The 26,874-nt window shown below is 49.0% G+C and overlaps 1 protein-coding gene across 1 annotated transcript; it reads left to right on the forward strand.

The window, feature by feature from the left end:
• The first annotated feature begins 345 nt into the window (after window positions 1–345).
• LOC128273285 (serine/threonine-protein phosphatase PP1-beta catalytic subunit-like) lies at window positions 346–25,599 on the forward strand. Its single transcript, XM_053011221.1, has 8 exons — window positions 346–411; window positions 1,655–2,358; window positions 17,445–17,525; window positions 24,309–24,440; window positions 24,544–24,759; window positions 24,831–24,970; window positions 25,036–25,374; window positions 25,440–25,599. Exons 2-8 carry the CDS (start codon window positions 2,307–2,309, stop codon window positions 25,545–25,547), a joined length of 1,068 nt encoding a protein of 355 aa, XP_052867181.1. The 5' UTR covers window positions 346–411; window positions 1,655–2,306; the 3' UTR covers window positions 25,548–25,599.
• Window positions 25,600–26,874: the final 1,275 nt, after the last annotated feature.

The raw sequence follows: 26,874 nt of genomic DNA on the forward strand, positions 1-26,874 counted from the left end.
AGACAACATTCTGATTACGATTCGAAATAATCGTAACAGGACTTTGAGTTTGAGTGACAGCATCGGGCACGGCATTTGACAGCATGCAGAGAGTGACAGGCATTTGACAGCATGACGCTAGAGCGAGATAGTCGAAATAGTCTAGCGTCATGCTGTCCTTTTCGACACTTGGTCAGTTTCGGTAAAGAAAGGTCAGGTTCAAAAGTCAGGTTTGCGTTTCTTCTAGTACTTAGTTTTCGAAGCAACAAACAAAAGTGACCAGAGTGGCGAAAAATTTTGACGTTTGACGTGTTCCGAGCGAATCTACCCAAAAAAGACCCGTGAATACTCGAGAAATACTCGCCCAAGAAACTTCCCGTGAGAAGGAGCTGCTGCATTTTCGTGCGTGCTTCGTTGGCAGCTCTGTTTTTTGTAAGTGTGAACCAATAAAAAACGAAACAACGCCCTGCCAAACGACAGGCAAACAAGGAGTTTGGCTTTTCACCGCGGAACGCTCCAGAGTGGTCAGCGCGAAAAGCTGGAAGTGAAAATTTTCGCATTCTCCATTGTACGGATGAAACTGTTGCCCAATCGCGGGAACCAGTCGGTCTGGCACAAGTGTTTTATGTTCCGGTTCGGGAAGCGGTGGCAAAAGTCCCTGGAAACAGGAAATCATTTGTGCGGGTAACAAAAAAACAATCCAGTCACCGAAGGAAATGGTGCCCGCCCAGCCCTTGTTCGCCACACACCGAAGCAGAAGTGAAAATTTATGCTCCTCGGCCGTGCCAATGGGAAGATATCGAGAACGGAAGATAAGCGACCCGGAGGAGGGATTTCTTTTCTCGTTATTGTTCAACCTAGGTTCCCGCGAGGGTGGCAGCCAATTGGCTCGCGGGTGATTTTGTTGCGCTCCGTTGCATTTTGCTTCCCCACGCGACTTTTCGTCTTGCGTGGCTCACCACGTTAGTAAACGTAGTAAACGGCTTCCGGCCCTGTCGGTGGGTGATTCCGAGACCGAGACGCCGCCCGATTCTGTTGAACCGTTAGCCAAAAATATCGTAACAGCCGCAGCACGCGCGCGCTTCTCCGTATCGCCGCTTCTACAGCATGTTTTGTGACTGTGTGTGCACATGCCGCGGAAGAGCCGTGTGGTAGTAGTGGTTGTCGCCGTTTCGTTGCGCGAACGCCGTTTCTGTGGCAAACGAACAATTTTGTGGTTTTTTTTCATTGCGTTTAAACTAAGAAGGGAGAGGTGTGCGTTTGTTTTGTTTTGCTGTGTGCGGTGGCCATTAAGAATCGATTCCCGAGACGGGGACGCCTTTTTCGTGCGTCATCGTTGCGCGTGTGTGCAACTCGCTGTGAACCAACTTTAGGCGCCGAGTGCAAAAAGCAGCTTCGCGCAATAGGGAACCACTCACGCGTGCGCGCAGTGAAACGAAAAAAAAAAAAATACCCCACAAACACACGTTTGTATCGATTTAAGGTTTTTATTTCATTACTTCAAAAATACTGTGTCTAGTGGAAATGTCAGGATTTTTTTTGTTATGGTCTATTACAGTTCCTGTTTCTAGAGCGGAACTAATTAATATTATGTCATCGGTTGCAAAAATGCTGCTCCTTATCAGCATTATGCGAGGCTTATTAATAAATCTATTTGCTACATTTTGTTTTGCAGATTTAGTGCGCACGAAAAACATAGCCTGAGTGTTGTGCAATATAACAAAGTGCTGACAACGTGATACGCTCGCGGAAAGAAAAAAACACCGAGGCAATCTAGTAACCGTGCCCGAGCGGGTTGAAAAGCGCCTGTTTGTTTATTAATAAACCACAGGCGAGACACCGACGAACCGCGTCGTGTTCTCGGAGCACTCCGGCCGGTTTAACTCACTATATTGGAGATTACGTTTTCCCACGCCAAAAATATTAAAACCAAGTAACGCTCAAGTGGAAACCCGCGACAGATTATGAGCTTTGGGAAGAACGGTGTTAAGCGCAAGTAAGCAGGAATGACGAAGTGCGTGTGCTGGTGAGCAACCTAAATTATCAGTTCATCTAGTAAACCGTGGATTGCCGTTTGCTCGCATTTCGTCCGATCTGCGGGAAAATTCGACAGTGCTTATTTTGTAGGTGATAGAATTGTTCGGTCCGCGGAAAGAAAAAGCCGCGGGAACGGTGTGGTAATCAATCACCAGTCGACCGCAAACTAACTGACCCCGCGAGTCAATCATCGTTTGACCGAGAGTGCCGGCCCCCTGGTATTGCTGATCAAAAAGCTAAACGGTACATCCCCGAGAAGTAACCCGTTTCGGATCCACACTGCAGTCAAAATGGTCGATCACGTGCTGGACGTGGACAATCTGATCCAACGGCTCTTGGAAGGTGAGTGGGCAAAGCGGAAGAAGGGGATTGTCCAGCACACTGCTCTAGTATAAATCAAGCAGCGCCAGTACGATCCAACACATTACATTGTCCCAATAGTTTCACAATCACATTGATACTTGGACCAAACACTGTACTTTATTCGTGTGGTTATCATTTGTTCATCCTAAACTTTCAGGACTTTAAAGGACTGTCACTACCTTGCACCACATTTTTCCGATTCCCTCCACAAATGTTCACATATAAATTTTATAACGTACTAGCAGATCCCGGCGCGCGTCGCTGCGCCTCATTTCATCTTTATTTCTCGATTGGGAGGCGGTTCAGAGGACTTCTTCGTGACGTATCCGATCAGCTTCCCTTTTCGCTTCCCGTTACTCCTACTTTTCAAACGATCGGGCTTCCCGGTGACGTATTCGTTCAATTTCCCTTCCCGCCTCCCGTTACTCCTCCGTCTCCCGGTGACGTATCGGATCGGCTTCCCGTTGGATACATGTCAAAATTCGCAACACCTGAGTTTGGCTCAAATTGCTTGAAAATTATCCGAGTTTTGCTGACATTAACCCAGATTTTGTATGGGTTAATGCCCCTCTCCCTTTAAACCCCTCCACATTTTACAAAGAGGGTCTTTGTAAAGAGGGGAGGGGTTTCAAATATTCTCCAGAACATTTCCCCTTCCCCAAAACTCCCGCCTACCGAGTTTGGTTCGATTTGTTTGAAACGTTTGGACGTAACGTATGGGCGTTACGGTACGTTACGTTTGTATGGGAGCCCCCCCTCGCCGAAGGTGTGGGAGGGTCAAACTTTCCTATTCACAATCCGGGGTCACAAAACTACGCTGTGCAAAATTTCACGTGGATTGGTTCAGTAGTTTTGGAGAAAATGCGGTACAGACAGACAGACAGACAAACAACCATTTTTATATATATAGATAGCGTTGGGGCAGACACTACTACTTATCGGACGTATCCCGCTCAATTCCATCACGCTCGATCGTGTCCGTACATGCAACCTACAATTTGTCCGTCACTGTAAGCGCAACCATTGCCACCAGTTCCATCGATTGGTCTATTTATTCGCGTGCCAATGTAAACGGTTTGGGCCGAACGCTTTTTCGGTGCGGCCACTGCGAAGCCGGATGAAACTATTTTTGTGGTGGATCGCTGATACTATCAGTTTGCGCTGTGTTTTAATTGAAGTTCGATCCGTTATGCAAATGGGTGCGCCTTTCCCGGTTTCTTAGCTGTGTCCTGTGAGTCAGATGAATGTTGCTTGTTTTGCCATCTCTATTATTAACTTTGATTTATTTTGTGATCGACTTCTCCACGTTTCGACACCACAAAATGGGTTCCTGTGGGTTCTATCAAGTTGTGGAACCAACAACTTTACAACAAATCTCTGGTCAACGGTCAGTTGTTCCTAAATCACACATTTATCAACACATCAACAGGGTGCCCAGTTGAACTCTTGTCTGCCAGAAGCTGAATGCGTTGTCGGAAAATTATCCACCGACGGATTGATGGTCGGAAGACCTATAAAAACAGGCCCCGGTATCTTGATGCCCTCCTCAATGTATCCACTCAGCATTCCATGATGCCCTCAAACATCGATGCGCAGCCGAAGGAGGAACGTAAGAAAAAAAGTAATTAAGAAAGAACCAACCACGAGCGCGGGGCGTGAGCGGGTGTTGAATGCCGCTATCGGCCTCCGCAAATCCGTTAGCTTCTCCGGAGTGTGCTCTGTGGGCGAAACAGAGCAGATGATGACCCGCATCCCGCCCAAACCGGCGGCAGCAGCAGAAACATGAATGAAGACGAAGACGCGCAAAAGGTGTTCCTCTTAAAAGAGACCCGCGGCTATGTGCGAAGGTGGTTAAAAATTTATTGAGCCACGGATGGGTGGCGATGATCTGATTTCGCTCCCTCCGCCACCACAACCTTCTCTCTTTCTCTCGCTAACCACACGCAGCGTTTGTTGGGGTTTCTTTACCGCTCCATTCTATGGTAATTTCTGGTTGTGGGATCTCGCCGAGACGACCATTTAGCACTTTTTGCCGCTTGTTGCTGCTCGTCGCCGAGACCACACCAAGCGAAGTCAATGCTTGATTTCCGGTGGTGGTGGTTTTTGCGATGGGTTTTACATGTTTTTGCTACAAGCACTTTTTTCTATCCACTTCGCCCCCAAACGGGAGCGTGGTGCCGCCCACCATCGGCAGGATGAAATGAGCCGTCACCGCGCACAGCACACCGAATGGTAATTTTCCTTAAAGGGTCCGACGCACGCATCCATGTTTGGTTCCCTTTTTTTTACGTAGCGTTCCTAGGACGTCGAAGAAAGTACTTTGTCAATTGCTGTATTATTAAATTCTTCTTAAAGGACCTTCAAAGCCTCAGAAATGTGTGCACGTGTAACATTATCTTCCAATAACCAATATCCTCTATTCGTGAGGTCACGCGCCACCCAAAGCTGCCTTAATTGCATCCCAGTTCTGTTGATCGAATATAAAACGAATAAGATTTCGGAACGTGTCCCGGATGGTCAGTGTGGATTTGCGACCCTCCAACCGAACTCCGGGGTGCTCGTTGGTCACGATCCGAGAAAGGAGTTCGCATCATTCTCTATTTGTCTTGATCGATTTGATGTTTGTTTTACGCTGTGCTGTCGCCATCCATTCGGATACACCTGATTTGGGTGCGCGATCCATATTTGACGATGGCCAATTTTTCGAATTTGGACAGCAACTAAACCCCTAATGTCGTCGCTCGTGCCGACTCTAGATTGTTTTTTTGGAACTGGTCGCTGCTCATCATTAGGATGCGCGTAGTAGCGTGTGTGGTTCTTACCCTTAAGCCACCGGGTAGCTTGTTGATGATTGTAACATGCTGTGAGTTTTTGCTAAACGCAAAAAAGTGAATGGACCCCAAAAAACCGCAAAGCTTTGAGTGTCTTGCCATTCCGGGTCAAGAGCACCATAGCGTTATGGTAAATTTAATTCTTGAATTAAATATTCCATTCCTTATCGACCGACGTGGTGTTCGCTACCATTTCGAAACCTACCTCGGCAATGCGTTTCATGGTTATATCATTTGTAAACATTTCCTACTCTCAGAAATGACGCGCTGCTCGTTAGCATAAATCACACCATTTTCTTGTGTGAACGCTTTCAAACACACGGTTCGGTGCTTGTTTCTGTCTTATCACGCCGGCAGCCGACCGGCGAGGTGACTTGTGTCTGTTGCCTGACGGGAAATATGCGACCTTCTGCCGTTTGTTGTGTGGTGGTGGTGGAAACAACGAAAATGGAATGTCAAATTTAGCCGAAAAACCTACGGTATGTGAGGCTGAGTGTTTTACGCTTATGTGCATGTATCCTGCTCAGTGTGTTTGCCAATGCTCGTCGTCCATGGACCCCTCACGTCTTCTTCGATTCGACTTTATATTCATCCTATAAGCTGTTGGAAGGACACGTTTCCCTCCCAAACGTTGGTTGATAACAGTCGGGAAAAATAACGAACAGCCCCACGAGGCCCACGGGCGGTAATGTAAAAACATCACGATGGTATTTTCGACCGACAGTGAGCCGATTTTTCTGGGCAACATTCTATATTTCCCATTGCATTTTGGCCTTCTCGTGCGTTCGCACACTGGCTTAAATCGCCCGGAGATTATTAATACTTTGCGTGCAAATATTTGAATCGCGTACCGGATCGATTGGGTCTTCTCGACTGTTTGGGGCTATAAAAAAGTTCACGTGCTTGGGGTGAATTTGTTGTGCGAACACAACACAGCACAGCATGTTAATGGGCTGGAGACGATAAAGAGACGCTCTTTGCATAGGTTAAAAATAGCATGCGACTGTGAAATTCACAATTTGAAATAGCACGGAACATGGTTCCAGGAGAGAGAGAGAGAGAGTGAGAAAGACTCAGACCACAAACGCAACTCACTTCTCGCGTGGTAATGGCGGTATCACCTTCATGCTGCACGGTGCTGCGCGTTGCGAGGCGGCCGAGGAAGGCATACGCGGCTGGAAGAATTTATCAAGAAACTTGGGGAGGCCAGACACTACCGCGAGTTGCTTCTGATTCGAGTGGAGACGGCTTGATTAAGAGACGGGTCGACTAAATATCGTACACGATCGATGCCTTCAACCGATTCGCGTGTTGTTGTGTGACGATTGCTATTTTTATCGCGCTCCCTCAGTGCGCCAATGTAAATATACGCTGCCGTGTTGTTGTGCGGGGCTCTGGCTGGTTGGGTGGCTTTAACTAGCGCAACATCCCCCTCACGTATACGACGTCAGTCCCGATCCAGTTCGTAGTTTTGCTAATGCTTTATTTATGTTCCAAAAGGTCTGCCCCTCAACAAGGTGCTATCGAGTGCCTGGATACAGTTGGTCGGAGCGAAGTGCGAATAAACTACGCCGACTGTTGATAGAGTATGTCTTCTTCCAACGAATGATCGATGCGATCGATCGCTAGAAACAGCGTGATGTTTATCGTTAAATTTTCGGTTTGTGCTGCTGCTGCTACCCAAACCTAAACCCGACCGTGTCGACTACTCCTTACTCAAAACAAGTTGTCCTTTAACTGTGTCATCTCTACCGCTTTATGGCCACCGTCATGTTTCATCCACTCACACTCTGTCAGTTGTTGCTCTGATTTAGTCAATATACTGTGGTCCACGTGATGACTGCGCGGCCACCATAAAGATCCATTTTTGGTGTGCGCTGTGCGCTTTGGGTTTCTCCTTCACCGTATGTGTGGGGTGCGTGTTCGACACATGGCATCGCACCATCGTTATATTGCACAAATGTCACCTTCTGCTGGAACGCAGTGAGCCGCCAAGCGACCCCAACGCGGAGCAAAGTATGCCACCCACCGCATGTGTCCGCCAGCGGGAGGTGCCTTCTATTTTTAGACCCCGGTTGTCGTGAATGTCTGTGACACTACTATCGGAAGCATCGTTGCTTCCAAAAGGTAACCACTCGCCTCGGACTTTACAAAATCCACGCATTCGGTTTGAAAGTATACCAACACGTGGCTGAACACGCAAAGCTCAGTCGCACGCGCGCCTGCTCACGTTGTGATGGGGTTATAGTTAGTGTATTTTGGTGACGGAATATGTCATTTAATTGGTGTTTTAATCAAACGCGCGCTGCCCAAAGTCGGCCCCCAAAGTGAGCTGCGTGTGCTGGATTCCCTGCAGGCTGCGCGATGGTTCCCGCCATGTGTGCGGTGCGCGTTCGCTCGAAATGTATAAAATCCGAACGACCCGCATCGTGTTTCCAAAAATAGTTGTTGCTTCAACCGGTTTCAGGTGGTTTCTGTTTTCCCGGTTGGCGGCCATAGTTTTCTCGCCTCTGAAAATAACGAAATAGTATCGGCACCAAATTTAGTCAAACTTTTGCTTCATTCTCCGACATGCTCCGTGACAAAGAATTGCGTGTACCATGTGCTGGTAAAATAGAAACAGCAACACCATCTAAGGATCATGCCGTTATCATGTTTTTTTTATTCAATTCGCGGAAATGATAATGTTTCACGAGAGGGCGAAGAGGAAGTATACAATATATCTCTTGTGGTGCGTACCATCGAGGTCGTGCGACGCTGATAAGTTGTGGCCAGCAAGATCTCCTATCTTATCAGGCTCAGCATATTTACTTCCTACCACGGACAGGTAGAGTCCCTACACGAGGTACCACCGCGTCCAAGGTCGTGTTCAAGCCACCGTACGCAGGCAACAGAGAGATTTGACGAATTTCAGAAGATATTAAAAATCAGCATGGTGAAGCTTTTCCAAAGGAATCACTGTGCTTTAACGTGCAAAAAAACTTCTTTTGCCTTCTGAGCGGCTGGCCTGATCGAACGCGATTTGCTTGTGCCACATTTGTCGCCTAACGCTCTAAGTTGGAAGCTAGCTTTTTTGTACGGCTTTTTCATCACTCCAATTCGCACGTTCCGGCGAATTGGGGCAATTTCTTCTTGACCGACTTCTTGACTCTGATGACCGGCGCCGTCGTCGTTGTTGGGGTTTATTTTTACCATAGCCCGTACCGTGTTCTCAATCTTTGTCGAAATATCTTATCCAATGGAACTGAGAAAGGCGCGCGCGACACGGCTTCTTTGTGCGCTGTGCGCCGTGGCCTCGCCGATCGGTGGTGGTGTCGGGCTAGATGAGGCCTCGGTATGGGCTGTCGAATGGATGGATGATGATTTGAGGCCGGCCGTTGTATGCGGTACACCCTTTCTTCGGGTCTGTCCGTTGGCCACGCGATTCTGCGAACTGTGTGTGCACATAATTCAGCATTCGCTTTCGATGCCAGAGATTGCGATTTGGCGCCTTTTAGAAGATTCATTTTATTGTGACTATTTACTGCAACGGAAGCCACGTCAACTGCTGCATTAGACAACAATGCACTTCCAGATTCTTATCTCTCTGTATGTAAAATGTATTTACAATTTTTCACTTAATGACGAACCAACAAGTGCACAAAGAAGCGTTACCAGCATTTAACAGGAAGCGTGTTAAAGCGTACAACAGTTAATCAGTGAGGGCCAAGATTAGTGATAAATTTAACGCGGTGGTACGGCAAAAACGCCTTGTGTCGGTGTTGCCGGGAAAGTGTAGTTGAGCCAGGAAGGTTTTCCCATCATTTTTATCCTATCAAAAGTGCTCGCTCTTTGGTTGTTCAGTCCAAGGCCCAAGGATCGCGTGGTGAGGTGCACGAGAAAGAAACATATCCTTCTTTGATTTATTCCTAATCGGCAAGGGTGAGGAGAGAAACCCAAAGAATAGGAATTAATAAAGTAAGCGCAAGATGCAGTATAGAGTGTGTCCCGCCGAATCCAACGGTCTGAGTGAAATATTAAAATACTTTTACCATTATCCTAGTTTCAGTTGTGCTTACATCCTGCTGCCCTTCCGTTTTGAGCTCCCGTAGCTTCTTCTGGATGCATAATCGTCTTTTATTATCGGCGATAAGCTGCTGCCTGCCTGCTGGCAGGGCTGGCCAAAGAAGGACGCCGTACAGAGAACGGTCGAGAGACGGCCGGGAGCTAATCGTCCTCTTTGTGCTGCCGGCAGCACTCAACATCACGCTCCTGGGGCATAGTTTCGCGATTATGTGCTTTCTTTGGCCCGAATTACCATACCACCGACCACGGCTTCTTTATCGCTTCCCGTTCGACGAATGTCCTTGACACGGAATGCACTCACTCACGCACACACCCAGTGTCCTGGAAAATCTAGTTCGCCCGACACGGCGCACTCAACAGTTTTACGTCGGCCTGTGATCCACATTGCGGGGAGGCTCATGGTTTCGATCGATTTTTGGCCCTTGCCGGCTGGGTGGGCGCCCACGATCTTCTTCCGCATTGTATGCGGTGACCGGTACCGTTTTCGAAGCACTGCACTGCAAAATGGCCGCCGCCAGCAGTGCACTCGGGAACTTGTTGCATCGGCCTTAGGGCGCCTGGCAGCAGCGGCTAGTTTTGCATATTGCTTTTAATCATGGCAGCCCGACGGTTCTTCGTGCTGCTGCTGCTGCTAATACAATTTAAAATGTCAAACGACGCACCGTGGCGCAGTTCTGTGATGTGCGCCATCCGGCGGATTCCTTGGCCGACGGTAGCTCACGTGCCACCATCACTGCTGCCGCGCCGCCATCGATTCTTATCGTTACGGGTGTGTGCAGGGCCGGAAAACCTCGCCCTTATTTATCAGCGATTGAGAAAATCGATAGTTCTGCGCCGGGACGCCCCACAGCACACGTGGACAGCAGGGCTGGGTGGCGCTCTAGAACGCTTCCGCTATGGTTTCTTCTTTAGGCGAGGTCGGGGCCAGGCAAGCGTGTTGTGTGTTGATGTGTGAAGCCCGGTGGAGCACAGGAAGTCGACGCAGCCAGCATTGGCCGGCGGGACTGCGGTAGTGTGTGCCAGTTTCTCCCCGATATCCCGTTCCAGATTCGCCAGGTGCCCACGCCCAGGCTAAGGGGCAGACTGGAGGTTGAATTTTTCAAGCACGCGCAAGCAGGTCCGCCTTGCTGCTATCCTGCTGCCATCGTTCGTTGACCATGACACCCGCTAGACTCGGGTGCCCGGAAGAGTGGACGGAAAAAGGATTATTGTTCGCCTGGTATGTCCACCCAACGGCGGCGGCGCTGCAGTCAAGCAGGAATAATCGGCCAACATAGCCACGTTTTCATAGTTCCCCACTGGTGGCAGCACCCAGAGTGGGCTTCCTTGACTCGAGGCCCTGTTTTTCTCACTCTTCAGTGGCTTCTTTTTCTTTCGAAGGCAGCCTGAAAAGTGAAAAGCGTCAGGCAAACAGCACAAGGCAGGCTCCTTCGGGTCGGATTCGACGACTGATAAGAGGCGCGCAACGAGTTAGCGGGGGTCATCGATTGAACAGCCCGGAGGCGCTAGGAACATTGTTGTGCGGCGCTCGACTGGAGGTGTCCCTTGAATTACGAATTTATCAAACATCGCTACCGGTGCCGCCGCTGAAAAATGTATGAAATGCGAGATAAGCAAAAGTAGCGTCGCTTCTCTGGCGTTTGGCCGACGGAAGGGCGTGACTTCTGCTTAGAATGCCTCGTAGGACCTCGCACTCGGGTACGGGCAAAAAGACGTTCAACTTTGAAAGTAGGAGCCTGCGGGCCCAGATTTTCCGTTTTTCAACAGTTGGACAGTTGTGGAGAAATGAACCTACATAAATGAAACATAACACACTTCGCTCTCTGGTACAGATACGAAAGGCAAGCTGTAAGCCAGCCATATTGCCATTAAAGCTGTATCGCTACGCGGTGATGATTCCATCGATTGACTAAATACACATTAATAATGTCCGATTTCTCTTCTCTCGGGCGGGTGGACGGGTGGATGGGCACCCTTCGAGGTGCGGGCTGAAACAAACATCCAGAATCTCCTTCACGGAAAACTGTAATATTAATTTCTCCCCCAAAAACCCTCGGTGAACCGTGAACCTGTGCCCGGTGCCCTTCACAATCTCGACCCGAGGTGATCGAAGAAAAGGTCCAACGCCTCTTTCGAGTGCTGACCTGTGGTTGGTCATGTGAAAAGGTGTAAAAAGGTTGTAGAAACGCAATGCACAGTGTTCCGTGCTGTGTTTACAAATAAATAAACCAGCAACCGACGAGGGCCCGACAGTAGTGGGTTTAAATCATGTTTTATATAGTTCCGGTAGGTGCGTGCCGCCGCTGCCAGCGGTAGAACCTAATAAATTTGGATTTAAAACATATCGTTTCGGTAACTCCTGAGGCAAACCTTGAACTAAATTTCCTCACTCAAAGTGGTTTTAAGAAGGTCATGTTTGTACAGTTTAAACATGCTCAATACGCGCAACTAACGTGAAAATACAGTCATCATGAAAATAGAGTAGGATGTTGCGCGCGCATGGCCGCTCGTTGAGCCGATGGCATCAGTGGTATTTTTAGCTTTCATTTTGAGCCGAGAAACTGACTGTTTTTTTACAATCAATCCGCCCTTCGTTTGTGGGGGGTCACGCTGGAGCCGAACACGCCTGGAGTCGTCCGGGGTGAACACGCAGTTCCTGGCATCTTCACTCTGTGCCCAAGAGCAGCGGGCGCTTAGCGCAGAATTTGGAAAAAGTTATGAAAGGTAGATAATTACTTTGAAACTTGTTCGTTCGGTCTTGCGTTCGCGTCCCTCTTTCGGGGCCAACGGTAGACTTTCGGTCACCAAGGGTTGCTAGCGGCACTAGTTGGACCATGTTGTAGCTTTTAATAGTGAAAAGTTGGTTGTGAAGTTCCTTCGCCTAAGCCGCGCCATGTGAGTAAGCGCGATGTGAGGTAATTGAATCGAAATTTTCATGCCATTCAGAGCGATTACGTAATGAATCCAATAAGGCAAGCGTTTGGAAAGAGGCAGGCGGATGGCGGCGCCCTCTCTGGTGTGGGTTTGCGATCGGTTTTTTGTAACGTTCAAAATAGGTTCTATTGTAAGGCACGATAAGCGATTGATGACTATTTCTTCTTAATTTGTCCAGATTACACTACCGAGATGTACTAATAATCCTACTTTATGACTTCGCCGTTCTGCAACTTATATTCGACCTTTGGCATGCTTTTGATGCTTTGCCAGCTTTTTGTTTAATTTTAGATTCACGCGCACTGAAGGAATACCGTCAACCGTTTTGTAATTTTACCGTTCCTCAACGGACGTGTTTGGTTTTGGTAGTTCCTGGGTTCGAGCGCGTCAAATGGTTTATGGTGGGATTTTCTGTTTATTCTACCCTTGAATGTTATTGCTTGCGCCGTCAATCAAGCATGTGTTGTGTTGTTGTTAGCTGCAGCTTGCAGCTCGCAAAGTTGCACCGAAAGCTGTCGGTGACAGCCTGTGGCATCAGCCAGGGACCGACCCAGGGACCGGTTCAGGGACAAACACGTTGCTTAGCTCGCAAACTGCACACACTGGCCCTAAATGCGAGTTTATCCGCAAAATCAATCGATTCCGTTCGCCAATGGTCGTTACGGAAGAGAAACTATCAACATCTGAAATCATTTTCGCGCGCGTTGTCGGCGGCGTGCCATGTAGGTGTGATTGCGTGGACCACCGCGTGTAGAAAATACAACCGTTGAAAATATATGGTCATAATATCGTGTGCAATCTGCAAAACATTTACCAGGCAGCAGCAAGGCCATCGAGAAACAATATAAATTCTTCGCTGGTGTTCGTTAGCCGTTCGTTTTGGTACAGTATGGGATACTGTCTTTAACAACGGGCGCTTTAAAGTGTGTTCATGGAATATTTTAATACTCTTACTACACATGGTTGCATTTTCTGAAAAAGGGATAAAGGTTTCCCAGTTCTCCTCGAGTGGGAAAGCATTTCCACATTGCGGAATCAGCGAGTCGCAGTGGTGTCTCTTGTTAGTCTACAGTAATCCGACGTGTCTATTCGATGGCGTCTGGAGAGGCTGCTTTCGCGTTAGTTTATACACGTGTTTGCCGGGTTTCAACCACCAGAACTAGATATTACAGAACCATTCGTTACGGGGTTGGGACTTTTGCCATTTTAATTTTAATATGTCCTTCCTAAGTTCTCGATTGAGACAGCAGGTAGTTGCAACTATTCAAAGCTGAACGTGTTGATCGGTCACATCGGTGGCAGTCTCTTAAATGCAAACCCGTAAAGCTCACCCATTTGAAATGGATTATCCATGCGTCATCGGTGTTCACCTACGCGCCACTGAACGCCACGTTTAACCGTAATGATGAATAATATATTTCGTACTTTACTCCGCACTCGGACCACTCGCAGCAGTGTTTAGACTCATACGTGTCAGCGAGATGTGATCATAGTGTCGAGAGCACGCCATCAAACATGCCTTTCTACTAGCACACCCTGCAATGAATTAAATGACCGTGGTCCGGACACCTGGTGAAGCGTGTGTCGAAAGTACGAACATGACTTATTTGAATGTAATCATTCCTTTGATTGGCATGCTATCGTTTCCGTTCGAAGAACGGAACCAACGCATTTTAGGATCGATTAGCGCAGCGTTTGGAATTTAACGCCAAAGCAAGATCCACACAGGGCACCGCTTTAAGCACTGAATAAACACCCACCAGCATTGGCGGTGCGTGATTACTAAAGCGTGATGATGTTGTGATACGCGCGGAGCTAATTACCAGAACTCAACAGCCCGTCGTCGTCGGGTGGAAGTGTAGGGCTGGGCAGCTAAATGAATAGGTTCAACTTCTCGGCAGGCTTACAATTGGTCATTGTGCCCCCGATGCTGCCGGGCGCGGGCGCTGGCGCTGGAAGGGCTTCCCTTACGCGGGCCCCTAAGGTGTAAGATGCAGTTCTGGAACGTGGGTTCAATTATGTTCCTGCCGCGCGGCCGCGCGCACTGATTCGAATCGTTCTCCGCTACCCGGTCCCCGTGTTGCACGGAATGTTGTCGAGACGGAAGTGGCGAGGTGCACACGGCCAAGGGGGAAAGCAGGACGCGCGATGCAGTTTGTTGTTGTGCACATTGATTGAGAATGTGTTTCTCGTCGCCGAAGCGCCCATCGATTAAAGGCACGCGGCGCAAATCTAAACACAGCGCGAATAAAGCTTGTGGAAGCCGCGGAACAAAAATCGAGAATTCAAACCGACTCCTAAGCCAAGCGCAGCTGAGGTGCACGTGGTTCGCGCCCCCCCGAACACGCGTTTTGCGTGTGTGTTGCGCGCTCACCAGCACACCCTGCGCAACAACGATTTTAAACTGTTCGGTACTACACGTGACTGTAGAGTTAACCCTACCGGAGCGGAGGGTACCTGGAACGCGTGCGAGGGATTTGTGGGTTGTTCCATTCTGTGGTGCCCCGTTGTGCATTTAACTACACACATGCCTCGCGTCAACGGCACGCTATCTTTGGCGTGCCAAGCTCGATATCTGGTCGAAACCCCGAAATGTTGTCCACATTCTTTTGATGGTTTTTGTGTGCTTTAGTTACAGGTGTTTTACTCGCGTAAACATACACCCCCCAGTTTGCCAGAATCATCTCGATGATTCGTTACACACCTTTCTCAGCTCTGCTCGGTAACAACGGGTCGCTTCAAAGAAACGGTTGCCCTCTCGCCATTAATCTTGTCCGCATGGCGGGGCGCGCACTGTGAATGTTTTTCGCGCTTGGAAAGCGATACCTTTTTGGTGGTATTACATATTTATCACCTCTGTGCTGTGCTGCGGTGTGGCGCGCGGCAAAAGATCCGGGTTCCGGTGTCATTTCACGACACACGGCCTCCGGGCAGTGAAGAATAGCAAGCTATAATGTGGCCGCCCTGTGTGTTATGTCATCTCCCGGGCGAAGAAGTCGTCGAGTCTCACGGATCCCGGTCGCCGTCGCCGTGGGCTCCTCGGGCTTTCCATCCGTTCCACGTGCCAACCAAAAAAATGACGGACCTGTACAATGTTTTTTCGCTAAAATATACAGCCCAAAGCGTCAAAGATGGACGTCCGTCGAGGACGACCCCAACGACGACGGCGCCGTGCTGAAAATTGAATTTTCATCCAACGGCAAGTAATTCAAAGCCGGAGCGTGAAGTGTGATGGTGATGGTGGTGGTGGTGATGGGTGGCACCGGCGGTAACCTAGGCCAGTTTTGTCCCGTGCCTCCGTTCGGGCGTCATTTCATCATTTGCGGCGGATATTTGATAAACACGGGACCACGGGACCGGGTGTGGTTTGTGTAATGGTTTGCACACACTAAAGTAACGTACTTTTAGCCGCGAAGCGTTATTTAAGAGCGCATCCCGAGCCGAGAGGGTGCCGCCGTGCAACGAGATTCCAAGATGGGCGCCGACAGCGAAATGGAAAGTCGACCGTTCCGTCATAAGACTCGGCGAAGCAGACGGAAATTGGCTTGCTGGCTCAATTTGTGCACAGCAATTACAGTGTAAATGAAATTCCCTCCGCCCCGCCAATCTGGCGTGGACCCGGGGAGCCTCCCGAACCATGGAGAGCGACTCTCCCGCGGAGGGTGATTATTGGAAAATCGATGGAAAAATCTTTCACCCGGCGGCGACCCACCATCTGGTGGCCGTTCTTGGAGCGTAGAATCAGTGTTCGTGTTTTGGATTTTTTTTTCTTTGAGGTTTGGGACCTTTTTTCAACTCGAATGTAACGAATGCTACTATAAAGCCCAAGTGCCGCCAGGAAATTGAATTCCGGGATGCGCTTCAAATCACTGTCGGGATCTCTCTGTTACCGTACCAAGACTGGTGTTGTAATTAAGGCCACCAAGACCAGTGAACGTTATGAATCACAATTTCTCTTCATGGTATCTATTTTAGTTCAATAGTCTAAAATATCGTGGCGTGGCGATATAGAGGCCCATCTACTCTTCCGTAGAGATCGATGCACTGACGATCTCTTCACTGTCTCATCCAGTGTTGTTCTACTTTCAAACCTTCCATTCATCTGTCAAGTAACGCCATTTGATTTGTCCGAACACCCGCCCCCCGCTTCACACGTTACATCACTACTCAGCTATCGAAAATACAAGAACAGCATCGAAACTGTGCCGCCGCATGACACCCCCTCTAGAGCCAGTAATCGTCTCCACCTTCAAACGGATCATGATTTCCGGTGGCTGATCTTAGCCCAGACCCTCCTCAACCGTGTTGTGCATTTGGCCGCATCTCGCCAGTTGCAGTAAAATGTTTCGTGAATCGTATTTCTCCATCAACCAAACACGAATCGGACCGATCGAAACCGATTAGGGTGAAGGGTGTTAAGCCTTATTTATTTGTGTTCTTTTCTTTTTCTTCTCTTCCTCTTTTTTCCTGCTGCTTTCCTGCGCTACTCTGGATTGCGTTAATTTTCAACTGCGATTCGCTTTCGTGTAACGCGACTGCGACTGCAACCAACTGTACCAACCACACCACACACCAACACACGAACGACGATGCAAATGCACACCAACCAAACCGAACAAACACACCAAAAAACACCAAATGTTTATGACACTCCCGTTGGTTGTTGTTGGTTGCTTCGCTCGCTCTCTCACTTTCTGCTACGTCGTCGTCGTGCGTTGAATTACTGTGCTCCGATGATCGACCCACCATCACCACAACGCTCTCTCTCTGCGCCCATCTGTGTGCGTATGTGTGTGTGTGTGGTTTTTTGTTGTCAACTATGTCCTTTCTGTATCACTCATGATCTCCGAATACACACACACCCACATGCCATTGGCAAAAAATGGCCAACTGACACCAATCTGCCGACGATGACAACTACACTACACAACTACTGCGCCCCCCGCCAAAACAACTGTCTGCTAATGAATGTGCTTCTCCTTCTCTTTGCTCTTGTTGGCGTTTTTCTTCTTCTATTGCTTCGATCTGCTCTCCGGGCCCGACTGGGTGGTGGGTGCTGTGCCACGTGCACGCAACACAATCTTCACGCACCGTGCATCTCTGCGGCAACCGCGACTCTGCAACAACAACCACCTTGCGCTTCGAATGTCTGTATCTCTGTGTGTGTGTGTATATTGTGTCCCTCTCGCACTCGTTGTGTGGCCCGTTTGCCACCACATACACACACACGCACAGCTCACAAACTGCAGCAGCAACAAGCGCAGGAATCGCGGAAAAAGGGCAAACTGAAAGAGATCTTCTCGCACGACTTCATGGGTATACTATGCGAAAACGGCGCCAGTTCCTATTGTTTTGTTTTCCATCCTCCCCGCTGCCACCTGGTTTCTTCCCTGTTTGTGTTTGTGTACCAGTTCTCGCAAGTACAGTAGCGTTACATTAGCCCTTCCCTTCTCCTGTGTTGCGTTCCGTATGGTTTATCGTTTTTGGTTTCCGTTTGGAGTTTGGAGTCTAGTGTGTTGTGTTACGTTTGGTTTCGTTTACCTCCCGTTTTACTGCCCGTGCAAGTAGTAGTGCTCCACGGCGGCTCTAAGCTCTGGTCTCTAAGCGCCCTCCGTTTACTCTTACCTCTGTAACTTCGGTAATGTTTGGTTTCTTCTCTGTACCTATCGCTCTCCTGTCATGTGTGCGCCACCAACTAGCCTAAGTATCTTGTTGCCTGTGTTGTCGATGTGTATCGTTTTTCCTATCGCTCTAGACCGTCTCTTAATAGCGCGAATCTGTCGCGCGTAGGCTACCCTTTAGTTTTCCTTTAGTTTTCCGCATTTCCGTTGGTTGCAGTTGTGGCCATGGTTGTGTGCCGACTCTGCTCTGCTAACACACTCGGTACATGTACTGTAAATTACTACGTTGAATCTTGCGCTACACATCGAAATACGGTTGGTAATCGAAGTACGTGTTTACGTCCTACATGGAACGGGGGTAACGGTTCTCTGTTAAAACGACGCATTTCGAAGCACATAGATCTACGCCGGCCGCAGGTACGTGTGTGGTATGGATAGTAATAGAGAAGTCGTGTTTTGTCTGAATTATTAATAATCGAACTAAAATCAACTTTTCCAGTTGCATAAAAAAACCACACGCCAACCTATCGGAGGAAAGCAATTACTGGTCGCCCCCGGTATCAATGGCTCAATTTCGGACGTTGATTGGGGGTCTTCTCTCGTTCTCGAGCTGCTAAAAACGGGAAACGTACGAAATTATTCATTTTCCATTACAAATCAGAATACCCGGCATGGTACTTAGTGACCTTCTTCACACGATCGGGTGTGTCGTAATCCATTAGTATTCTCAAGCGATGAAGTGCTATGCGTGCCTTACGAACCGCAGTTGGGTAATCCGATTCGATTCGAAGGATGACCTTTTCATTCTTCATTTAATTTTAAACATTAATGGACATTCTCGATATTATTAGAGTAACCCTTGTGACGATGATATCTTTTTTGTGGAATCGGCTAGTAACACTGCGAGGCTTCGATCATCTGCTACAATGAGTAGATATGAAATTCGAGAGAGGAAGATATTCGGAATAGTCGCTTCTGTCACGTGATCCCCCACGTTGCATCACCATCCGCGCTCTGCCGATCGCGTTTTGCCGGCGATGTATGTAAATTCCTCTAACGGGGTGACCCGTCATTTGTATCCCTCCGCCTGTTTACCGAATGACGTACGGCGGTGCGGGCGACGGCGGTGGTAGGCCCTAGAACTCGCCCAAGTTGCTGGTTTTCGCCGACGGGGCCTGTTTATTCGTTTCGCGGTTTGAGCAATGTTTGTGCGGCGCGCACCACCCTGCTGCGGGCTAATGTTGCCGTCAATGTCATTATCATAAGCAAATGCAAGGTGGTGGTACCACGCACGCGAAACCTCCGAGCCGGCGGAGAAGGTTATGCTGTGGATGATGACATTTTATTGCGATTATTATGGTTACTATCGTTTATGACTTAATTGGGTAAGCGCGCGGATGGATTGACTGATAAAGCGCCCGAGGGGTCGGCCACGTTCGGGTTTGGCGCAGCTGACGAGAGTTTAGGTGGTGTGAACGGCGGTACGGGGGCAATGAGATGTACCCAAAAACAGCCGCTATCAACACCGAGCACGGTTTTGCGTGAAAATAAACATGACACTATCACGCAAATGTGTTACCATCTTGAAAGATATTACCTTGTTGTGTGTCATTTTGGTTTTCCAAAAAACAGGGCCAACTCTTTTATGTGGCATTGTGGTCGGCAGATGAATTGGAAAATGTGTAGTAGGAATGCCCATTCGTTGGCAGGTTGCGTAACAGTCGACCGACGCAAGTAGACGGTAAATGGTGTGACTGTTGGCCGTAAAAAGCGGGATTGGTTCCCATTGCTTTCAGTGCAAGTGCCTTTCACTTCCTCCATTTACTTGATGAGAGTACTGCACGAAGCGGTGGCTCTTTCTCTTTCGGTGCTATCTCTCCATCTAAAACTTCTTCTCACGAGGGAGGAACAAACATTGGCGTTGGCAGAGGTGGATCCCCAGCGCAGGCCAGTTGGAGTTTCAAATTTCAACTTCAATTTCATTATGATTGCTCAATGGGAGCGTCGGAAGTAAGCTTATTGTGGCGAGCCATCAAGAACGCCTGTAACTACAAGCTTCTATTGCGGCATCACGGTTTTTTGGCTAATTAACGGGTTGTCGAGCGATTACGGTACAGCCTACGAAAGCCGAGAAGACGATGCTCAAAAAGCCAAAAAGTAAGATCGACCAACAGCGCTGGCCAAACACACATGCTGCTGGCTTCCTTCTTATCCTAGCCTCTGATCCATAATTGAGGGATGGATAAATGTTTTCCGAAACATTTCCACCACCGTGTTTCTGGTGGTGGCGATGAGTAACGATGATACGAGCGCGTAATGATGGAAACCCACACGCGCGCCACCTATCTATCTATTTGCGCGATCTTTTTTGCGTGGAAAGGAGGAAAACATTGGATTCGCCCGCACCCGCCGCGTGTTTGGCGCGTGGGTCAAGTGAGAAAGATTGATTGTTGGGTGCTAGAAAAAGCGCTAAAAGATTGAACTTTCGTGCGCCGTAAATGGGTGGAAAACGTTCTGAAAAGCGTTAAGCACAATGGGTAACAATTCGTGTACACCTGAGCTCTGTGCTTACAACGGGTACCAGGCGTCTCCATCGGGTCGTGGAAATTGTGCGTTGTACGACACGCGCAAATATCACCTATAGATTTTCGAGTGAAGAGTTATGTAACTTTAATGTATCCATTGTTTTGCTTTTACTTTTGAAACACACTACATTGAATAACTTCTCTTTGGCATTGATGTTATGGTTGAAGCATGTTTGATTGTCCGTCTTGTATACTGTTGGGTCAGTCGTTTGAAGGGAGAGATTGGAAAACTTTTCGTCCAGCGAGTCTGTCATCTAAAACACATCCGGACCTAATTGTAGAACGTCCTCCCCCACCGAATATGTTGCTCTCTTGCCATGCTTGCCCGGTCTGAACCTTTGTTATCCTGAACCCCGTTGAAATTGCTCGTTGATTATTTGTCTTAGAAAACTTTCTGCGGTTGGTTTTTCTTTGTGTTGCTGTTGCTAGTCTTGCAAGTAGTGTTGTCTTTGAATGAATAGACTTTTTGTCTTGCTGTGGACTGGCCCCGATAAAGATCTTTACCGGCAGAGTTCCATGACGACATTCGTGTAATGGTTTAATCAATTCTTTTTCTGCTCTTTCGTTTCAGGTCAGTATTTTGGATTCCGTAGCGCGCGCGCGCCGTTTGTGGCTGATTTGGTAATGTAGTTGGCAACATTTTTGTGGTGAAGCAGCAGATTTTGGAACCTTCGAACCGTGATCCGAGGAATGGGTGTACCCACGGACACCTTTTTTAAATTTTCTTCATATTTCGTTGCTCGTCGTCGGTCGTAATCCTAACGCGCCCAAAGGCATACGAAATCTACTACTCATTTCCAGCTCCATCGTCCACTATGCGCTCCATTTTTTCGCGCTCCCTTTGAAACACTGCCAATTTCGCAACTTAATTTCTATGCTAACGAACCGTAACTGGTGCGGGGCCACCGCTCGCGCCATCCGTGCTGCGCCCTTTGGGGTAACAAATCTGCGGCACGGCGATTTTCGAAGCGCAACGAATCGTGGGCCGCGCGCACCGTCAGCAGTAGGAGCGGTTTAGATTTCTTCGCCCATTTTTCATCCACTGTCGCGCAACGACGATTATCATCGCCAAGCTTTATGGTGCACCATGAAAATGAGGCGGATGCGCGCCACCTATAGAGGTCGCCGCGCGGTGTCGCAATGTGGCGTAACGGAGTCTCCATGGACAGCCTCGTGGCCACCATTCGTCAAGTTGAAGTTCATGGCATCGGTCCAGCAGCAGCAGCTGGTGTGCGAACGAACGGTTTCACCGTACTATTGTTTATTTACTCGGCACCTGCCGCCACATCTATCGCTGTCCCGGGCGGGCCCCAACCCGACTGTTATTTACTTTGCCCAGCGCGCTTCGAGCTGAGTCAGGGTCAGATTTTGTGTCCTCACGAAACGGCGGTCGGTGATGGTTGATCTCACTCGATGGCCAACGCTCTTCGGTTTTCAAACCCATTTACGATTTACAGCTATAAATCCATCACCCCCTTCGTCACCACCGACAGGCCCGTGTAGCCAACACTTTGCTGGTCGTCGCGCGGTAAACGTCGGTAATCAGATGACAGCTCTCTGGGGGAGGTTCTCGTGAAGAAGGGGTTGCGGCCATTTGGCTGCGATTGATAGATTCGATCTAATCCGATGGATGGCAAGCAAATAAATGGGTGGTCAAAATGAATTTTAATTCCTCTTCGGAATGGACCACACGGTTTCGGTGGCTTGGGCCAGTACATGGTGCATCCTATGAGTTCCATGACGCAATAGAAATCACGTATGTTGAGTGATCAATATAAAAATTGGCACTCTTTTGAAAAGAAATACTAAAGTTACTAATCATTAAAAATTGTGCTGTTTGTGGCTGATTTAGGGCCTTTCTTTCTTTTTTTTTGTGCTTTAACTTATCGTCCGGGGCAGCGTGTTTGCCCCGGACCCGGACTCCAAAGCTGTAAATGAAGATTAGGGGTTTTAAAATGCATTCTAGACCACATTTTGCTGCAAGCTTTGAGTCACGCACTTGCGGTAAGCTTTGCATTTTACGTGCCATTAATCGGGCGCACGCTTTACATGGCGCCCACTTAGGCAATGCAATGCGCGTCACGCAATCCAGCAAAAAAGCCCGTGGGCGGATTATTTCTTTGTCGTTGTTCCCAGCGTCGTTACACTTGTTGTGATGGTTGCGCAAAGGTTGTAATTTTATCACGTTCAGGTCTCATGTGCCGTCTCAGGTCGCTGAGGCACCCGGAGTTAGTGTTGTCTGTTCCCCGTTCCGGTCAACCCATCCCATCCCATCCCAACATCTCTACGTAGCTCCACCGGCTGGGCAGAGGCCAGTAGTTAGTTACAATTATTTTCAGCGTTTTCAGCCACCAACAACTAAAGTCACGCGAGACACTCGCACACGCTGGGCACGATTTCGATGACGGGTTCAATTGCTCAACTCCCCACAGTTTGAGCCTGACGTCATTACTGACCGGCCCCAACCGCGGGGTTCCACATGCTCACGAAACAATCGTTACACGGCAACTGGGGTCTCGCGCTCTCTGTGGAACTGTTTTCCGAATTCAATCGACGAATTCGCTGAATTACGAAGGGGTAAATTAGGTTCGATTACAACCACCTCCGTTGGAAGGGCATTCGCACACGCAGCACGTGCCCACCACGCATCCATACAAACTGTGTAACGCGGAGCGGTACTATTGTTCTGCTGTGCTACCAAGCCTTTTACTAGCTCGACAATTCTATACCCTGCCACTGGCTGAATAGAAGCGAGAAGCCGTACTTTGTGGGAAGGTAGCAAATTGGAGCGAACCGTTTTTTCGCATGCTTTAGGGCGGGACGGGCTGGCGCGCGCCAACCAACAACACGAGACCGTGGAAAACTAGAAATAGCACAGGCCCTCAGCTAAGCGCCACGCGGGACGGTGGTGTGTGAAATAATTCCTCGTAGCTCTAATATTATCGTCGGCCCCTAGGTGTGTCAGCTGGGAAGCAGCACACCAGGGAAAAGTGTAATTAACACATGTAACACTCTGCTCTACTCTGATTCGGTTTGCCAGTGTTTGCGTGTCGACGCTTTTCTTTTCTGCTGTGTTCCCACATGTACTCCCCGGGGACACTGGTTGTTAGTCCGCGCACTAATCCGCAAGTGATCGGCAAACGATTAAATTACTGTGGTATGCTGCGATTGGTTAGCGATCATCAGCTTCAACTTTACGTTATCGTTTGAAGGTAGTAGTATGAAAAATCTGGACCCTAGACCTTGGATATGTTCACGCTTCGTGCTTCGTGGTTGCGGGAAGTAATTGATTTTAGGAAGAGCCATGGCAATTTTCCGAAGCCCCGTGGCAGGCTGTGTTTGTCAGCTCGTTGTCCCGTTGACCAATGTTGCAGTCAACAGAGAAAAATAGAGCTGATGACACTTCGCTAGTAATTGGACCTCAGTCTTGCCTTGAATGCAGTTTTACCGGCGGGCTTAAAAATAGCATACTACTAGCAATAGACCGGCCACGAGTGCCGTTTGATCGTCCGGCGTTGGCAGCAGCTCACTATATTGCAGCTTTTTATGCTAACCACTGCTTCTAGAACCTTCAAAGCCTTCTAGCTACACGGGACAGATCGACTGGAAATTATGAACGGACGTTGTAATTGGATTAATATTGTTTGAATGGTTTAAATTTTCGTCTGTTGACCTTTTTGAGCCTTCTCTAGCGGCCTTGAGGCAGCGACGACTACTATTTCTAGTTGACCCTTAGTCAAAATTGAGATAAACTTCATGAAAACGAACGCAGCCTAGATCTGATCGTATTAGTTCTAATTCCTATCCAGAAACTTATACATTTGCCAAGTACTTTATACGATTTACATGCATTTATTTATCAATGTTTTCACCTCCTTTACTCTCGTTCACAGTCCGGGGATGCCGTCCAGGGAAGTCCGTCACGATGCCGGAAGAAGAGATCCGCTCGCTGTGTTTAAAATCTCGTGAAATTTTCCTTCAGCAACCGATCTTGCTGGAACTAGAGGCTCCACTTAAAATATGCGGTAAGCCCTACGCTGCATTGTGCGGCCGGCAGTTTGGTTTTGTGTCCATCAAACAACATTATTAACCGCGTGATGATTTTCCTCCCTGTTTCGCTCCGTGCAGGTGATATACACGGTCAGTACACAGATTTGCTGCGGCTTTTCGAGTACGGTGGATTCCCACCGGAGGCCAACTACTTGTTCCTGGGTGACTACGTCGACCGGGGTAAACAGTCGCTGGAAACGATCTGTCTACTGCTAGCCTACAAAATCAAGTATCCGGAAAACTTTTTCCTGCTGCGCGGAAATCACGAGTGTGCCAGTATTAATAGGATATATGGTGAGTGCCGGGTGGGGCGACCGTCTGGCGGCGTTTTGAGCTGTGCGGCTGAACGTTCTGATTCGTTCCAGGTTTCTACGACGAGTGCAAGCGGCGCTACAATGTGAAGCTGTGGAAGACGTTCACAGACTGTTTCAATTGCCTGCCCATTGCCGCCATCATTGACGAGAAAATCTTCTGCTGTCACGGTGGTCTAAGCCCCGATCTGAACGTACGTTCCGCCAAAGCCGTAATTTGTGCTGGCAAAAATACTGATGTCACAACTTTCTTTTACAGCACATGGAGCAAATCAAACGCATAATGCGGCCGACGGATGTTCCCGACACGGGTTTGCTGTGCGATCTGCTGTGGAGCGATCCCGATAAGGATGTGAAGGGCTGGGGCGAAAATGATCGTGGTGTGAGCTTCACGTTCGGGGTGGACATTGTAGCGAAGTTTTTGCTAATCCACGAACTCGATCTGATCTGTCGAGCGCACCAGGTTGTCGAGGATGGGTACGAGTTTTTCGCCCGCCGGTCGCTAGTGACGTTGTTTTCTGCACCCAACTACTGTGGCGAGTTCGACAACGCCGGCGGCATGATGTCGGTGGACGCAAATCTGATGTGTTCGTTTCAGGTACGCTCTCGGACTGCTTTTTTTCGCAGGTTTCATTAGCTCATTTTCGTTCGTTTCATTTGTAGATTTTAAAACCATCGGAAAAGAAAGCAAAATACCAGTACAGTGGCACGAGCAGCCAACGGCCACAGACACCCCAGCGCAATCAGAATCCAACCAATAAACGGAAATAATAATTCCTCTCCCTTCTCAACCGCTACCTGACGCGACGCGGCAAGAAAAAATCATCAACAGCAGCCGCCGCCAGCACGACCGCCAATGCCATCGCCGCCACTAGCCTCACAACCTCCGCCACCAGCAGCAGCAACGTCGATGACGAAGAAAGCACTCTGACCGCCAGCACCGCGGTACCGTACGACCCGCGGGCAGAGAGTTTGGCACACCAGAACGGACCGGAACCATCCGCAGCAGCCAATACGGCCTTACTACCTTCATCGACATCATCATCCCGATCGTCTTTGGTGCTGGATAAAATCCCCTCAAAAGCAATAATGTTTACCACCGACGAGCGTTCGAACGGCGTACCGCAATGCACCAGGGCGGCACCGGGTTCGCTGTCACGTCCGGCCACTCCCTCGATTGCTCGCTGCGACGCACGCAACCTTTTGCTAGAGGCCGAAGAGGAAGAAGAACGGGAGTCAGAAAACCGGGTAGGAAGTTCGCTGCCACCACCTCCGCCACCACCATCGATACAGACCGTGCCGATCATGCAGCTGCAAGCGGTCCATTTGCACCAAACGTCGTCCTCCAGCCGTCCGCGCACGGCATCCACGTCGGATGGGACGTCTTCTTCGGATGCGCACGGCGCAGGGCGTATCTGTTTTTCACCGCCTCCGCCAGCCGTGGCTACGACTGTGCCATCGAGCAGCCGACAGCTACCACACTATCCACCGGCGGTAGCCCTCCCGAAACCCACACCACTGTGGGTTGCACCGGCTTCAACAATCTCCGGCAGTAGTAGCAGTGGCGGCAATGGTGGCAACAACAACACTACCATGCTCACGACGAGCGGTGGCGCACGTTCCGTGCAGCCGCCTGCCGGAGATTTGCTGTATTCTGCCGCACCATCCACCATCAGCGTCACGACCGGTGCTGGCAACTGTCCGTCGGTTGTTTCCTCTACCGTTCCGATTCTGCGTACTTTCGGTTCCAAGCGCCAAAATTCTTTCGGCAGCTAAGACTAACCCGCTGTGCACTGCAAATAAGGAGTATTTATTTTAATCGTTTGGAATTTACCGAAATTCCGCTTTTCGCTTGTCAAGTATTCTGACACTTACGAGTAAAATGCAAAAATTCTCGGATTCGAGTGTAATTTTATTTCCCGAAGAAAGTAATTCGATATCGGATTAAATAAAACTACAAATGAGCGGACCATTGACAAACGGAACGTACGTAGAACCGACGGAAGCTGCAAGCTGCTGGCTGCTGGCACGACGAAGCATTTAAACGCGATCCATGTGCGAGGGACGCTCTGTGAGGCAAGTACATCAAATGGAACAA

The sequence above is a fragment of the Anopheles cruzii genome, chromosome 3 (genome assembly GCF_943734635.1).
Source record: "Anopheles cruzii chromosome 3, idAnoCruzAS_RS32_06, whole genome shotgun sequence".
Lineage (NCBI taxonomy): Eukaryota > Metazoa > Arthropoda > Insecta > Diptera > Culicidae > Anopheles > Anopheles cruzii.